The 17,431-nt window shown below is 43.3% G+C and overlaps 1 protein-coding gene across 2 annotated transcripts in view; it reads left to right on the top strand.

Annotated features, from left to right (window-relative positions):
• Positions 1-17,431, top strand: part of LOC126248640 (vacuolar protein sorting-associated protein 41 homolog) — a 164,273-nt gene that overhangs the window by 58,400 nt on the left and 88,442 nt on the right. For both annotated transcript variants that reach the window (XM_049949824.1, XM_049949823.1), the window contains exon 7: positions 8,967-9,185. In XM_049949824.1, coding sequence (XP_049805781.1) covers positions 8,967-9,185 — 219 coding nt within the window. The remainder of the gene's footprint in view (positions 1-8,966; positions 9,186-17,431) is intronic.

Here is a 17,431-nt window from a genome sequence, read left to right as displayed (position 1 = left end):
GAGCTTTGCGTTTCTGCTCTCTTCCTGAAACTAGGGCAGAAAACCCTTGTGGACATTGAAATTGTCCAAGGAGAAGAGGGACAAAACGAAGACCTCCAAGACAAAGGAGGTTCCAGTGGTCCCCATGCTACCAGACCCCATGTGTTTTGATGACTCTGTACCTGAGGCGGAGTTTCTGGTGGTCCCTGTGGCACCTGATTCCCCACAGAAATGGCTCAGGAAATGATGTGTATTTATGCCATATCCTCACAACCAATGGAAGCAGGTTACCCTGAGGCATGACCTGTCCCTATAGTCTCTTCATGCCTCCTTGGTATACTGGCAGCGAGGTCCTCTAGTGGAACTGTAGTGGTTTATTCAATCATCTGGCTTAGCTACAATATCTCTTACGCATTTCCTCTACTTTCTGCATTGTTCTCTAGGAAATATGATTCACAGCATTGCAAACCCCTACCCCCTGTGACTGTAGGGGCTATTTTAAGAATGTAACTGACTACAACAGAGCACTGGGTGGAGTTCACCACCTGTAATGTGCATCTCCCTCCTGATGGTGAAATATGGCTCTGAGCACTATGGGACTTAACTACTGTGGTCATCAGTCCCCTAGAACTTAGAACTACTTAAACCTAACTAACCTAAGGACAGCACACACATCCATGCCCGAGGCAGGATTCGAACCTGCGACCGTAGCAGTCGCGCGGTTCCGGACTGCGCGCCTAGAACCGCTAGACCACCGCGGCCGGCCTGATGAAATATCTGAGGCCGCATTGTCCACATTGATTTCTAGCTTATCCCACATTTCCTTATTCTGGATGACTTCAATGCCCACAACTTATTGTGGGGTGGAACTATGACCACTGGCCACAGTAAAGCTGTCAAAAACTTGCTCACAGAGCTCAATCTTTGCCTCTTGAATCCTGGTGTTCCCACACAGTTCAGTGTGGCATATAGGTCTTATTCAGCCATTGTTCTTTCCATTTGCAGCCCAGGTCTTCTCCTCTCCTTCCACCGGGGAGTCCATGATAGTGTGACAGTGATCATTTTCTGATCGTCTGGACCCTCCCGCAACATCACTTTGGGCATCCACCCAGACGGTCTCTCATCACAGCTGACTGAGATGCCTTCACCTGTGTCATCTCCCTTAGCACCCTGCCACATGGAGGTATTAATGTGGCTCTCAGGGGCTTACATGCAACCATCCTATTGGCAATTGTCTTAGTGATCCCCTATCCCTCAGGACCTCCCCATTGGAAGACAGTACCTTGGTGGACCCCCGAAATCACTGTGGCTGGGGATGGCAGATGTGCTTTCCAATGCCATAAGTGACATCCATTAATGGAGCACCTTATTGGCTCTAAATGCATACATGCCTGGACCCACCACCTGATAAATTGACACAAACTAGAATGCTGGGAACGGTTTGTTGCTATCATTGGACTGTGTATCTCTCCCTCAAATGTTTGGGCAGAACTTCAATGTGTTTATGGATGCCAGTCCCCCACATGTGTACCTAATGTCTCTGTGAATGGTGTTGGCTAAATTGATCCAGGCACTGTCGCTAAACATTTTACTTTGCATTATGCTGAAGCCTCTGTGTCTGAGAATTATCAGTCTGCATTTCATTCCCTCAAACAGTGGGTGGAGTGAATTCACTTACCTTTCATTACACAGCACCTGGAGACACACAATACTCACACAGTGAGTGGGAATTCCTCAGTGTCTTGTCCTTCACCCTGACACAGCTCCAGGCACAGGTGCTGACTCCATGGGGCCTGAGGGGGCCCTAGCCCCCCCCCCCCCTCCCCCCAATAATTTAAGAAAATTATTAGTTATATAATGGTCTGTAAAGTCACAAAATTATGGTGGAATATTTTATTTCCCTTGTTTGATGATACATACCTTTTAAAATACATTCAGTAATGAGTTGAAACAAATAATTATTATGGTAGTAAGCAGGTTAACTGAAAACGAGTGGTGTGAATCATAATAGTATTACGGTGCTGTGGCACAGCCAGAATATGTCCTGGTGCGTGAACCTTTGGGTAAAGTCTAGCGCTGGCAGGCCAGCGCTGCGGCTGGAGCGACATCAAAAGGACTGGAGCAGAAGCACCTGGAACCCTCAGTTTCAAAATATTAGTACTAGTTCAGTACTGTATTACTATATTACTGTATTAGCTATTTTCAAATACTTAAATATTTTTAGGGTGTAAGACCCAATTGAAACCCACTATTTACATACTTTCTGACTGAAAGTATTAGGCATACTGTATTAACTTTATTAACTCTATTAAAGCATTAACTTTGTGATATTGTTTTTATTTAATGAACCCTGAGCCTTATTCAAAGTAAGCTTAAATTAGTTGTTTCACTTATTAATCAAAGTGCTATTACTGTGCGACAGCAATATTTCATGTTTTATTCTTTTAATGATAGTTTAGGATTTATTAAATATAATTTCATTCTTTTCAGAGCTATATATTCACTGTTCTGTAATCTACAAGCATGATTATTACTGTAAATTATATTAGCTTTTTACGAAAATCCCATGCATTTTTGTGTTTCGTTTCTGTTTTCAAAGCCAAAAAAAGCTTGTCGAGTTTCCCAGAATGTCGAGTTATCGAGAGTCCAGTTTTTGGGGTTCTAATGTTGATCATATGACTCTAAAATGCTAAAAGAACTTTAAAACTCACTATTTTTCATCTAAAATTTAGAAAATTTCCCAGGGCAAGACCCCCAGTATAGCCCCCCCCCCCCAATATTTTTTATAAGTTGGCACCCCTGGCTCCAGGTACAGACTGCATCCACAGACAAAGGCTCCAACACTTATCGGTAGGTAGCCAGTGGCATGTCCTTGCCATTTTCAACTGCATCTGGAGCAAGGGTGAGTTCCTGTCTCATTGGTGAGGAAGTGTAATTGTCCCAGTACTGAAACCAGGTAACCACCACCTTGAGATGAACAGCTGTCATCCAGTTACTCTCGCTAATGTTATCTGCAAGCTGCTCAAACATATGATGAGCTGGCAGCAGTGTTAGTACCTTGAGTCTTGGAGTCTTCTGGCCCCGTCCCGGGGTGGTTTTTGCCAAGGCCATTCTACTGCTTACAGTTTGGTCCGCCAGGAGTCTGGGCATTTTTGCCCAGCACCAACACCTACTTCTTCTTTGACTTACAAAAGGCTTATGACACCACATGACATCACCACATCCTTGTTACCCTACATGAGTTTGGTCCCCGGTGCCTGCTCCCGTCTTCTTGTCACCATATATTCTGGATTCAAGTTGGTGCTTCCCACATATACAAGAGAATGGAGTTGTGCAGGGCTCCTTATTGAGTGTGCCCCTTTTTCTAGTTGCTATCAGTGGTCTAGCTGCGGCTGTAGGTTCTATAGTGTCACCCTTCCTGTATGTTGACAATTTTTGCATTTACTATTGCTCCTCAACTATGGATGTTGATGAACGCCATGTTTGTTCTTGCACTAGCAAGACATTATTAATTGACAGTGACCCCGTGAGTAGTCCTTTGAGCTATCAAGCAGTGCTACCGTTGACATCCATCGATTGTGACTATCGAGGATCTCCTTTGTAACCTGTACCAAGCTGAATGTTCGACCATCTTTGTATGGACTCAGGTCATGTTGGGATCCCAGGGAACGAACGCACTGGCCAGTTGGCCAAGTTGGAATCTGAAGATGGGGGTACTGGAACCGGACCTTCGGTCGACAGTATGCCATCAATTTTTGGAGGCTTGGAACGTGTATTGGCGTGCCCTAGTTTCTCAGAATAAACTGCAAACCATAAAGTGGACCATTGCCAAGTTTCAGTCTTTCCTTTGTGCTCATGGTAGGTTATCTACTGTTCTCTGTTGGCTTCACACTGGCGATTTGTGGCTGACCCCTGTCCACATTCTCCAACATGAAGATCCACAACACTATCAGTGTGGTGTCCATCTGATGGTGGCCCACATCCTACTGAACTGCCCTAATTTGACCACCTTACACCAAAATATTAGCTGACACATTGCCTCTGGTGCTACCAAATGACTTCAAAACAGCTGATCTGGTTTTCCATTTTACAAATGAAATTGATTTCTACTCCTCAATGTGACGTAAGTCACATTAGCCTCGTCGGCTGCTTGAGGGATTGGAAGGGTGGCCCATCACCTGCTCCAACCCAGGGGCCCCATGGCTGCCCTTATACGATGGTGTGGCCTGGCTCCGGCACTTCCCACCTTTTTGATTCTTCTTATTCATTTACATCTTTTGTTGGTTTAGTGTCTCATCAGTATTGTTCTCTTTCTTGAGATTTTATCAACTTGTCCATGTTGCTAGTTTTCTGTGGTAATGGAGGATGTGGAAGCACTGGTTGGGTGCAGAAGGTGTGTCTCCTGTTGCATGTCTACATCTACATCTACATGACTACTCTGCAATTCACATTTAAGTGCTTGGCAGAGGGTTCATCGAACCACAATCATACTATCTCTCTACCATTCCACTCCCGAACAGCCCGTGGGAAAAACGAACACCTAAACCTTTCTGTTCGAGCTCTGATTTCTCTTATTTTATTTTGATGATCATTCCTACCTATGTAGGTTGGGCTCAACAAAATATTTTCGCATTCGGAAGAGAAAGTTGGTGACTGAAATTTCGTAAATAGATCTCGCCGCGACGAAAAACGTCTTTGCTTTAATGACATCCATCCCAATTCGCGTATCATATCTGCCACACTCTCTCCCCTATTACGTGATAATACAAAACGAGGTGCCCTTTTTTTGTACCCTTTCGATGTCCTCCGTCAATCCCACCTGGTAAGGATCCCACACTGCGCAGCAATATTCTAACAGACGAATAAGTGTAGTGTAAGCTGTCTCTTTAGTGGACTTGTTGCATCTTCTAAGTGTCCTGCCAATGAAACGCAACCTTTGGCTCGCCTTCCCCACAATATTATCTATGTGGTCTTTCCAACTGAAGTTGTTCGTAATTTTAACGCCCAGGTACTTAGTTGAATTGACAGCCTCGAGAATTGTACTATTTATTGAGTAATCGAATTCCAATGGATTTCTTTTGGAACTCATGTGGATCACCTCACACTTTTCGTTATTTAGCGTCAACTGCCACCTGCCACACCATACAGCAATCTTTTCTAAATCGCTTTGCAACTGATACTGGTCTTCGGATGACCTTACTAGATGGTAAATTACAGCATCATCTGCAAACAACCTAAGAGAACTGCTCAGATTGTACCCAGGTCATTTATATAGATCAGGAACAGCAGAGGTCCCAGGACGCTTCCCTGGGGAGCACCTGATATCACTGCAGTTTTACTCGATGATTTGCCATCTATTACTACGAACTGCGACCTTCCTGACAGGAAATCACGAATCCAGTTGCACAACTGAGATGATACCCCATAGGCCCACAGCTTTATTAGAAGTCACTTGTGAGGAACGGTGTCAAAAGCTTTCCGGAAATCTAGAAATACGGAATCAACTTGAGATCTGATAGCGGCCATTACTTCGTGCGAATAAAGAGCTAGCTGCGTTGCACAAGAATGATGTTTTCTGAAACCATGCTGATTACGTGTCAATAGATCGTTCCCTTCAAGGTGATTCATAATGTTTTAATACAGTATATGCTCCAAAACCCTACTGCAAACCGACGTCAATGAAATAGGTCTGTAGTTCGATGGAATACTCCTAGTACCCTTCTTAAACACTGGTGCGACCTGCGCAATTTTCCAATCTGTAGGTACAGATCTATCGGTGAGCGAGCGGTTGTATATAATTGCTAAGTAGGGAGCTATTGTATCAGCGTAATCTGAAAGGAACCTAATCGGTATACAATCTGGACCTGAAGACTTGCCCGTATCAACCGATTTGAGTTATTTCGCAACCACTAAGGTATCTACTTCTAAGAAACTCATGCTAGCAGCTGTTCGTGTTACAAATTCTGGAATATTCCATTCGTCTTCCCTGGTGAAGGAATTTCGGAAAACTGCGTTCAATAACTCCGCTTTAGCGGCACAGTCTTCGGTAACAGTACCATCGGCACTGCGCAGCGAAGGTATTGACTGCGTCTTGCCGCTTGTGTACTTTACATACGACCAGAATTTCTTCGGATTTTCTACCAAATTTCGAGTGTCGTGTCCTGGGGACATCCAGCTGCTTTCTGGGCTGGGCAACTCACTCACCTTCATCCTTTTATCCCTCTCTCACTTCTACTTGCTTCTGTCTCTTTGTTTTCCTGATTCTCGGATACAGTCGGTTTCATTGGGATTTGTATTCCATATCCATCCTCTCTGTGGACTATTTCCACCTTGACACACAAAGGATTGAGGGACTGATTACCTCTTGATTTGGTTTCTTCAACTCCATCAATCCATCTTTCTTAATCATGTAAGTCAAATGCGCAAGTGGTTCCTCTGACAGGGAGATGGCTATTTTTCTTCTCCAGTCCAAGCTTGTGCTTCATCTCTAATGATCTTTTTGTTAAACTATTATCTTTTGTCTTTCCTTCCAATGATTTGTATCTTTGTATAAGGGAAACTGCGTCAGAAATCCAAGCACCATTGTGTCTGTCCTCTGTGTCGGTTTTTTCATTTGTTTTCCTATTCGGTATATTCTCTCATTTTTGTTTCCTTCATCACTTTTTACATGTGATCTTGATTTTTCCTTCCTCTTCTCCTCCTCTATGACTCTCTTTCTGAGTACTTGACAGTATTTTCAAAATACAGGCAATGTGTCCTATTTCCATTAAGTATAAAAGGGCATGCCTCTTAGCCAACCGTTTTGCAATATGTTACTGTTGTCATATCTTCCCACTCTAAATTTGTTGTATACACTTGTGTCTTATGATCTTCTCCATTATTTAATGAGAAGAATTTTTGTGTCGGTTCCTTAGCTGACAATTTTTTTATTTTTTATTATTTTTTTTAAATATACCAGCTCTATAGCTACATTTTAATTTTTGTTTTTTTCTGTTTTTATTTATTTACTTATTTATTTATTGCTACTAGTTTTGTGGTAGCAGCACCTTTGTCAAAAACATCTGTTATTGGATCATACAGAATGAAAGAAGAGAACCCTTTACATTTGCATTAAAATAAATTAGATCGAGATGCATTTTCACTGAGTTTAGTAAATGGTGGACAGCCATATGGCATAACCAAGTGCCTGACATTGTACTGACAGATTTTTTCATTTATTTCAGTGCTTTGCAATGTTGTTCTGCATAAACATCTCACACTCTGTGCTGTGTAGACCAGGATGTTACACTTTCTAATGTTTTAACCGTGCCACTTTCCATACTATCCTGTCTTACATTTGGTATAAAGCTTGAGCAGATGATGTAATTTGTAATTTTTTACACGTGCATCAAATAGATGCCTATGGGGTAAATTCTGCTCTGAAAAATGTATGTTGATAGTCTATTTCATTTCAGTTGTATTTTATTGTAATCATTATTCCTTCTTGGCAGTTTTACTGCCTTTAAGTATGTCATACCTGTTTTATTCTAATGATGAAGTGTATTGCTATTTGCTTAGCAGATAATGTAGCTACCAGTAAGCTACAGCTTAAATGTCTATTCTTTGGAAATGAGTTAATGTGCTAAATATTTGATGTTAAGCATGTAAGTGAGAAAAACTGTAGAAAAGGTTTGAAATTATGCTTAAATTTTGTTGGAAGTCAGTAACACTGGATGAATATAGTCTCGGTAACTTTCTCTCCATTTTAACCAAAAAGAAGTTTTCAGGCAAATCAATGTTAATGATGTCAAATCTTCTAAACTATCTGTTATAATCTTGCAGGTACTTTCAGTGATACGTGTAGATATTGTCTGCAAAGTGTGGTGCGAACATTATGTCTGATGCTGAAGTTTTACTGCATGAACAGTGAAAATGTAATAAGTGATAAAAGTTTTTTCCTTTTATCATTTTGTGAGGGGTGTTGGTGATAAAAAGTTTCGTAAAGATTTGAAATTGTGTGTAAATTTTCTTGGAAATCGCCAGGTGCCCTCCTCCTTAAATATGCAATGAATAAACGTCCCGTTATTTGTGCCCCATCAGTTATGCTGCCTCAAGACAAACACACAGTCTCTAACTGCAATACTTGTCCTATTGTGTAAAACATTTAACATAAGATTATGCCCCTTAATGACTAGGTTATGACAATTGTTTAAATTTTTAAATTCGATCAATAAATTGGCAAAGTATTGAAAATAAAATTTTGTTTGCCCCGTGGAAGCTTTTAGATAGGCAACTTGCAACTGATTTTGTGTTCTGGATTCTGGGATTATCACTTAGTAATTATCTATTACAAAAAGTAAGGATTACTGTCCCATCGAGCATTACATAAATTAGATTATAACAGCAGTATACTGCTAGTAATTCACCAATAGTTTGTTAACTCAACTTACCATATATTTTATCTAAGCTAAGTAGTTTTACTTCACATTTTTATTGAAATGAGTCTGTTGACTTTAGTCTATGTTGCATGTTAATATTTTTCATCATTTACAGCCAATTGAGAGACTCATTGGATGCATTTAGTTTGAGCTCGCACAATTCTCTTCCACATATATTAATTTTTGTACCTGATAATGGATTAACAGCCGTAAATCATCTAGTTAAACAATAAATATTTTAGAATATCATGCAAGTGTCACGTTTTTGATTCATAATGTAATTTGCCAACATTTGTATCTTTATGCTGACACTCAATTTTTATTTGTTATTGGTATGCAGGTATGCTTGATAATGGGGTTTTGATCCAAAAATTAGTAGCAAAGAAACAAAAATAAATAAAAAATAATGTGGAGCTGTGGAAATTCTATTTCCAGACAAACACTCATACATAACTCAAAATTTCCATTGAAGATTGTCAAAATATATTGTACAATGATACTATTGAGATGGTTTCCTTCTATTCAGTGTATACCATCAGTAGTGCTGAATATATCAATTTCTTGTTACAGTGTCTACTTTCACTACAGAATTTTACATATGTGGAATTGGACCATTAAACAGTAATTTGGTGTTACTGGGATATTCAAAAGAGCCAGATTCTAAAGGCAAAGCACAACGGCCACAATTATATGTAGTGGAACCAGGAACTGATGATTATACTGAAATATGTACAGATAGCCTTTCAATGAGAGGTTACCAGGAGTACAAATGTAATGAGTATCATCTGGGTTAGTATTCATATATATTTTCATTAAATGTATGAATAGTTTATAGAATATTGGATTGAACTGTAACAAAAGCAAAAATTGCTTCTTCATCATTGATTGCAAATGCACAATCTGGTGCCATAATTTAAAGTAAAATATGTGACCATGTGCATGGTTAGTGTATGGATAAGAGAAAAAAATGTGACAATGCTACAGGTCTGCTGTAACCTGGTACAAAATTCATATATCCAAATTATGCTTTGTACTAAAATACTGCAACTATGCCCAACTAATTTGTCTCCCCTGTGGGTCCAGGGGTTAGAATAGGCCTGAAGTATTCCTCCCTGTCATAAGAGGTGACCAAAAGGGGTCTCTTTTCAGCCCTATAAGTTCAGGTCCCATTTTATGGTTTGACCTGCCACTTTCCAAATTCTATAGAAGTGCGAGCCATATGGGGAAGGACGCCTTACCTGGTGCATGAGTTATCCATAGCGCCCTTAGATTCGATCTCCTGAACTTCTTGTCATAATGGCTTCACATATCCACCTGCTGCAGTTCAACTATTTGGGCAAGGACACTTTCCGGGGTATGTCATCTTCTTCCGTTGTCTCCTGTCCTCTTTCACCCCCATGACAAGATTGGATTTCTCTGCGCCCAATATCCAGCATGGTAGCCAGTCCATTGTAGTGGGGCCATCATGTACCCATTTGGTGGAAGCCCCCTGACAACACAGGGATGGCACTGCTGATGCCTGAGCTGTAAACTCCCCACGTATGCCAAGGAGTACATGTCTGTCTTCCTGGGGCATCAGGACTCCCAGCAATGGCCTCATGTCAGGTGGCCTTTGCTGTGGCTGGGTGGTGCCTGTGGGGAAAGCCGCTGATCGGAGTGGATGGCATCAGGGTGGATGACCCGTGATGAAGCAGACTAAGTCATCATTCTTTGGGGACCAAATGGCTCCGGCAGTCTCTAAGAAAAGAAAGGTTGATTTCACTGCTGACAGATATGACCCTAAATCGTTCCCCTCCCTTGCAACACCTTGGGAGGAACGTAGGGCTTCAGAATGACAGAATTCATATTCGCCCCATTACTTAGTGTGCAGCAGAACTGATGGGTACTCTTTTCTGGAAACAAAGCCTCTGTATTTTGCTGAGCACCTGGAGGATGAGTTCGGGGAACTGACAGCTCTGTCCAAAATGCGCAGTGGGATGGTTTTGATTCAGATGGCATCCCCAACCCAGTCCCGGGCGTTGCTTGGCTGTGACAGGCTGGGTGATATTCTTGTTTCGGTCACTACCCACAAAAGCCTCAATATGGTCCAGGGAATTATTTTTCATCGCGACCTCCTGTTACAGTCCGATGACGATCTACATGCCAATTTAGGACAGCAGAGTGTTCATTTTGTCCAGAGCATTTATAGGAGATCCAAAGAGAATAGGGTTGCCACTGGTGGGCTTCATCTTGGCTTTTGAGGGTGATTCATTACTTGAAAAGGTCAAGGTGATAGTGTACTGACGTGATGTCAAACCCTATGTCCCTCCCTCTATGCGGGGGGAAATTTGGGCACATGTCTTCCTGGTGCCCCTCCAGCGCCACATGTAGAGACTGCGGACGATTGCTGCATCTGAATACTCCACGTACGCCTCCTCCAATCTGTGTGATCTGTGGACAGCATCACTCCTTCTTCTCGCCAGACTGCCCGGTACTCCAAAAGGAGCGCAAAATTATGGAGTACAAGACCCTGGACAGGCTGTCTTACCACGAGGTTAAACTCAAATATGAAGACTAAACCCTGTTCCCATGCTATCTTCTTATGCTGCCTCCATGACGGTGTCACCATTGATGATGCCGTTACGCTCATCATCTAAGGTTACTCCAGTGGGCCCTCAGGGCCGCCCATTTTCCTCCCCATTCCAGTTGGCTGGGGGCACGTCTTCTTCCGTTGCTCCCAAAGTATCTACTTTGGGAGCAAGGCACCCCAAACCCAGAGGACATTGGTCCCCTCCCCCAGCCGGAGGAGGAGAAGAAGAAGAAGAAGAAGAAGAAGAAGAAGAAGAAGAAGACTAAGAAACAGGACCCTCAGGTGGCCCAAATACCACCACTCCCTACCAATTCTGCATCTGCAGATGAGGTGGAGATCTTAGCATCCACTGAGGACCTGGATCTCACTCATGCCTCATCTGCAATGGGAATGGATATAAATCCTCAGTTGGTGGCAGCAGGTGACCCTGAGGTGTAACCTGCCTCCTTGCATGCTTCATGCCTTCCCAGCCTCATGATAATGTCACCCTCCAGTGGAATTGCCGTGTTTTTTTTTTTTTTCCTCCACCACCTGGCTGAGATACGGCAACTGTTAAGCTTTACACCTGCTTTCTGCATTCCCTCCAGGAAACCTGGTTTCCAGCAATGGGAACCCCTGCCCTCCACGGCTATAGAGGTTATTACAAGAACCGTAGTAAATATCATAGAGTGTCAGGTGGAGTTTGCGTCTACGTCCTGAATGCGGTGTGTAGTGAACCCTTACACTCCTCTTGAAGGTGTGGCTGTCAGGATAAGGACGATGCAGGAAATAACTGTCTGCAACGTATATCTTCCTCCAGATGATGCAGTACCCCTGAACCTCTTGGCTGCACTGATTCAACAACTCCCTAAACTTTTCCTACTTCTGGGAGATTTTAACGCCCATAACCCCTTGTTGGGTAGCACCATGCTTACTGGCCGATGTAGAGATGTCAAAAACTTACTGTCTCAGCTCAACCTCTGCCTCCTAAATACTGGGGCCCCCACACATTTCAGTGTGGCTCATGGTACTTAATCGGCCATTGATTTATCACTTTGCGGCCCAGGACTTATCCCATTTGTCCACTGGAGAGCCCATGATGACTTGTGTGGTAGTGACCACTTCCCCATCTTTCTGCCGCTCCCCTGGCGTCATGCCAATGGACGCGTACCCAGATGGGCTTTAAACAAGGCAGACTGGAAGCTTTCACCTCTGCTGTCACCGTTGGATCTCCCCCATACAGTACCATCGATGTGGTGGTTGAGGGGGTCACTAGAACGATTGTTTCTGCTGCGGAAAACGTGATCCCTTGTTCCTGCAAAAGACAGTGCCTTGGTGGTCACCGGAAATTGCTGAGGCTATTAAAGTGTGACATAAGTGGCACCCTTCTCTGTAACACCTAATAGCTTTGAAAGGGCTCTGTGTCCATGTTCGCCAGCTAATAAAAAGACGGAAACAGGAGTGTTGGGAGAGGTACGTCCCGACCACTGGGTGCCATACATCACCTTCCCAAGTCTGGACAAAGATCAGACGCATTTTTGGGTACCAGACCCCAACAGGTGTCCCTGGCATTAACTTAAATGGCATGTTATCTACCGACACAAATGCGATTGCTGAGCACTATGCTCGAGCCTCCACGTTGGAGAATTATCTCCCAGTCTTTCTCACTATCAAACGACGAATGCAAGGGAAAGCCCTCTCGTTCACTACACACCACAGTGAACCCCATAACACCCCATTTACAGAGCGGGAGCTCCTCAGCGACCTTGCACATTGCCCTGACACAGCTCCTGGGCCGGATCGGATCCACAGTCGAATGATTAAAGATCTCTCGTCCAACTACAAGTGACATCTCATCATCTTCAACTTGATCTCATGCGATGGTGTCTTTCCATCGCAATGGTGGGAGAGCACCATCATACCAGTGCTCAAACATGGTAAAAACCCGCTTGATGTGGATAGCTATTAGCTCATCAGCCTCACCAACGTTGTTTGTAAGCTGCTAGAACTTTTGGTGAGTCGGCAGTTGGGTTGGGTCCTGGAGTCACATGACCTACTAGCTGCATGTCAGGGGGGTTTCCGTCAGGATCGCTCTACCACTGATAATCTTGTGTCCCTCGAGTCTGCCATCTGAACAGCCTTTCCCAGATGCCAACACTTTGTTGCCCTCTTTTTTGATTTACGAAAAGCTTACAACGCAACCTGGTGACATCGTATCCTTGCCACATTGTATGAGTGTGGTCTCTGGGGTCCGCTCCTGAATTTTATCAAAATTTCCTGGTGCTTCATACTTTCCGTGTCCAAGTTGGTGCCTCCCATAGTTCCCCCCATATCCAGGAGAATGGGGTCTCGCAGGGCTCCGTATTGAGTGTATCTCTATTTTTAGTGGCCATTAACAGTCTAGCAGCAGCTGTAGCATCATCCGCCTCACCTTCTCTGTATAGGGATGACTTCTGCATTTCATACTGCTGCTCCAGTACTGGTGTTGCTGAGCAGCACCTACAGGGAGCCATCCACAAGGTGCAGTCATGGGCTCTAGCCCACAACTTCCAGTTTTCAGCTGCTAAATTGTGTGTCATGCACTTCTGTCAGCATCATACCATTCATCTGAAACCAGAACTTTACCTTAATGACGATCCACTCACTGTAGTGGAGACATATTGATTCTTAGGACTGGTTTTCAATGCCCGATTGACTTGGATTCCTCACCTTCGTCAGCTTAAGGGGAAGCTTTGGCAGCACCTCAATGCCTTCTGCTGCCTGAGCAACACCAACTGGGGTGCAGATCACTCTACGCTGCTGCAGCTCTACAGAGGCCCTGTCCAATCCCGCCTTGACTATGGGAGTCTGGTTTATGTTTCGGCAGCAACCTCAGCATTGTGTTTACTCAAACCTATGCACCACTGTGGCATTCGACTATCGACGGGAGCTTATAGGACAAGTCTGGTGACCAGCGTACTAATGGAGGCCGGTGTCCCTCCATTGAAGGTTAGGTGGGAACAACTGCTCACCAGGTACATTGCACACATTCGTAGTTCTCCTGATCATCCAAATTACCGACTCGTTTTCCCAACCACTGTGGTTTATTTCCCGCATCAGTGGCCCAGGTCAGGGCTTATGATTGTGGTTCGTGTCCTATCCCTTCTGTCCAAACTGGAGTCCTTCCCTTTACCATCTCTGCTCGAGGTCCATTCACATACACCTCCATGGTGTAAACCTAGGCCAAAGCTTCACTTGGACCTTTCGCGTGGCCCTAAGGACTCAGTTAACCCCGCCACTCTGCACTGTCACTTCCTCTCGATTCTTGACATTTGCCAGAGCTCTGAAGTGGTTTACACTGATGCCTCAATGGCTGGTAGTCATGTTGACTTCGCCTGCGTCCACAGAGGCCATATTGAACAGCATTCCTTACCCAAAGGCTGCAGTGTATTCACTGGAAAACTGGTGGTCATATCTCGTGCACTTGAGTACATCCATTCATGCTCTGGAGAGCCATTTCTTCTCTGTACTGACTCCCTGAGCAGCTTAAAAGCTATCGACCAGTGCTATCCTCATCATCCTTTGATAGTGTCCATCCAGGAGTCCATGTATGCCCTGGAACAGTCCAGTCATTCAGTGGTATTTGTCTAGGCCCCGGGTCATGTCGGAATCCCAGGAAATGAACTTGCCGACAGGCTGGCCAAACAGATTACACGGAAACCGCTTCTGGAGATCGGAATCCCTGTCACTTTTACATGTGTTTATTATAACGCCGCCAGGTTTTTCAGGTTTTGGAGATGGAATGGCGTAGTCTCAGTGCGCACAACAAACTGTGTGTCATTAAGGAGGCTACAGATGTGTGGAAGTCTTCCATGCAAGCCTCTCGCAGGGCTCTATGGTTCTCTGCCAGCTCTGCATTGGCCATACGTGGCTAACACATGGTTACCTCCTCCGTCGCGAAGACCCACCTTGGTGTAGCTGTGGCTCCCCTGTGAAAATCATACACATCTTGCTGGACTGCCCAATTTTAGCCGATCTGAGGCGGACTTTTAATCATGTCCATTATAATTATCCGGGCTGTTATGCCGTGGTCGGTTGATGAATTTTGTCTCAATTCCCAACGTTTCGTCTCCGACTGCGGGAGACATCTTCAAGGGGGTCCGTAGGTCGATGGAAGGTCCAACACACCCACTGACTGCGAGCCAGTGGGTGTGTTGGACCTTCCATCGACCTACGGACCCCCTTGAAGATGTCTCCCGCAATCGGAGACGAAACGTTGGGAACTGAGACAAAATTCATCAACCGACCACGGCATAACAGCTCGGATAATTATAATGGACATGATATTTCCAGCTGTGAAAGTCTACATTTTAGTATCGGACTTCTAACCTTTCTGGCACCCTACCTTTAGTGTTGGGTGACAATGGCTCAACAGCAGATTTAGTTTTACGTTTTATTTGTAAGCGTTTTTTTTTTTTTTTTTTTTTTTTTTTTTTTTTTTTTTTTTATCATACCATGTAAGGTTGTGTGTTTGGCCTTCTCTCCGGGGCCTCCACCCTCTCTCCATTTTAACTCTGTCACCCTTTCTTTGCATTTGTTTTTCCTGGTGTTCATCTTTTCCCTTCATGTGTCCATCTTGCTTTGTCTTTTGAGGTGGAGATTTTAGTGTGTTGCAGAGTGGCTGGGTCATCCTCTTTTTATTCTTGTGTTCAGCCAGCCCAGATCTTCTGCTCTGTGGTTTTAATACCTTCTTCTACTTTTGCTTGTGGTGTACGTTTTCCTGTTTTTTTGGTAATTCCATTTATTTTCTTTTTATGTGTTTTTCCACATTCCTTTTCGACCCTTTTACTTTCCCAGATGTACTTTGGGTGTTGTTTTACCCTGAGCCTTGTCTGTGTCAGGAAAAAGGGTTGATGATCCTGTAGTATGGTCCCTTTATACCTCAAACAAACCAACCAACCAACTCATTTGTAAATAACATAACTTCATTCATATACCTGTAAGTTGCAAAGTTCATTTTATTGTAACTTTATGAGGAATGAGTAATTTTACTTGAATGACTGCAGGTGATGAAATTACCTCATACTTTCAAGAGGTGGGCTTTTAAAGAGAAGATTGAGATATTGCCCCTGTAATCATTCTTTTTTTATCTTCATCTTCTTAATTTTCACACTGATTACAAAAAGTCACAATATTTACATCCAAGTGCATCTTGTGTGTACCTAATGTCTGACTTCTACACAGTTTACATGTCAGAAAGCTATGAAACAAAAGACCTCTCTAGTTGTTGTGCATTCACTTTATTTATAACCTGCAATTATGCACCAGAATTTTTACATAGTGAACAGTTTTTTTAACTACAGTAGTTTTATAATTGAGACCTATGGTACAAAAGAATCATATACTTCGTACAATGGCAGTTTTAATGCTGCAAAACAGAAGTTGTTATTGGTTCCATGCTTCACAGGTGTACTGGCCAGATCCTATTGTCTAAGATACATGAAATTTCAGTGGAGAACTGTTCCGCTGTAATCGCATAGTGCTGAAGGAAGGAATTGTCTGCTGTGGGCTCAAGATATTTATACCTGCCTGTCCAGAGTTCGGGCCTCGCCAGCCCCACCCCATGGGTGTGGATACAATGGTGCAGGGGAGAGTCTCAGTTGCCCTATACTTGCCAACCCTGTCACATTTTGCTTTGATGGAGTTTAGTATTGGCTATGATACAATATGCCACAGCACTTGTCCTGACATGAAAGATATGTACCCAGTGTAGAGGAAATGCAGTAGAGCTATCACAGTATTTTTCACATGAAATGGAGACAGGAGCTAACAAAATCCAGATGGACATAATCTGAAGGAAACTGCAGAGGTGGCCTTGAGGTACTTGTATTGCACCAGCCACGCAACAGCAGTTTTCATTGATGCTTCTGTTGCAAGACCTGATGACCTGATGTGAAGTGCATATGATATGGCACTGGCAAGAGGTAGATGTTTCAACTACTTGAGTAGCTGGTCACATTGTGTAAACACAATGAATAGGAATTTGGCTTTTTTAGAGTCCATTTAATGGTGCTACAAGTCTGATGGTGTCCAGAATGAAAGACAGAGAATTGTTATGTTTTCCAAGCACTGTTTATAATTTGGTTAACTTCTTGAGTGCTGAGTGCCATGGTTCTTCTAGAGATTTCATAGGCCCCACCATATTTCTTAGAACATATCATAAGTAGTAAAGCATCTGACTGGAATAACTTAACAGTTCTGTAGGTACCAATACAGACCTATCTGCCATTGTAGTGAGAAAACCTGTCACAGATTCCACTGATAGTCAGCTCTGTTGCTCCAAGTAAATGTGTCTACATGGTGTCTCATGGCAAGGATAGATCTGTTTAGAAACTACTGAAAAATTGATGGTGCTCATGTGACATGTCAGATTAGTTTATGGAATGTGACACATTGTAGAAGATATTCTAAAAGCTACTTAAAAATGCCCATTGTACAGCAATAGTAG

The sequence above is a fragment of the Schistocerca nitens genome, chromosome 3 (assembly GCF_023898315.1).
Source record: "Schistocerca nitens isolate TAMUIC-IGC-003100 chromosome 3, iqSchNite1.1, whole genome shotgun sequence".
Lineage (NCBI taxonomy): Eukaryota > Metazoa > Arthropoda > Insecta > Orthoptera > Acrididae > Schistocerca > Schistocerca nitens.
The sequence above is the reverse complement of the archived record's forward strand: the minus strand, read 5'-3'. Positions and strand labels throughout refer to the sequence as shown.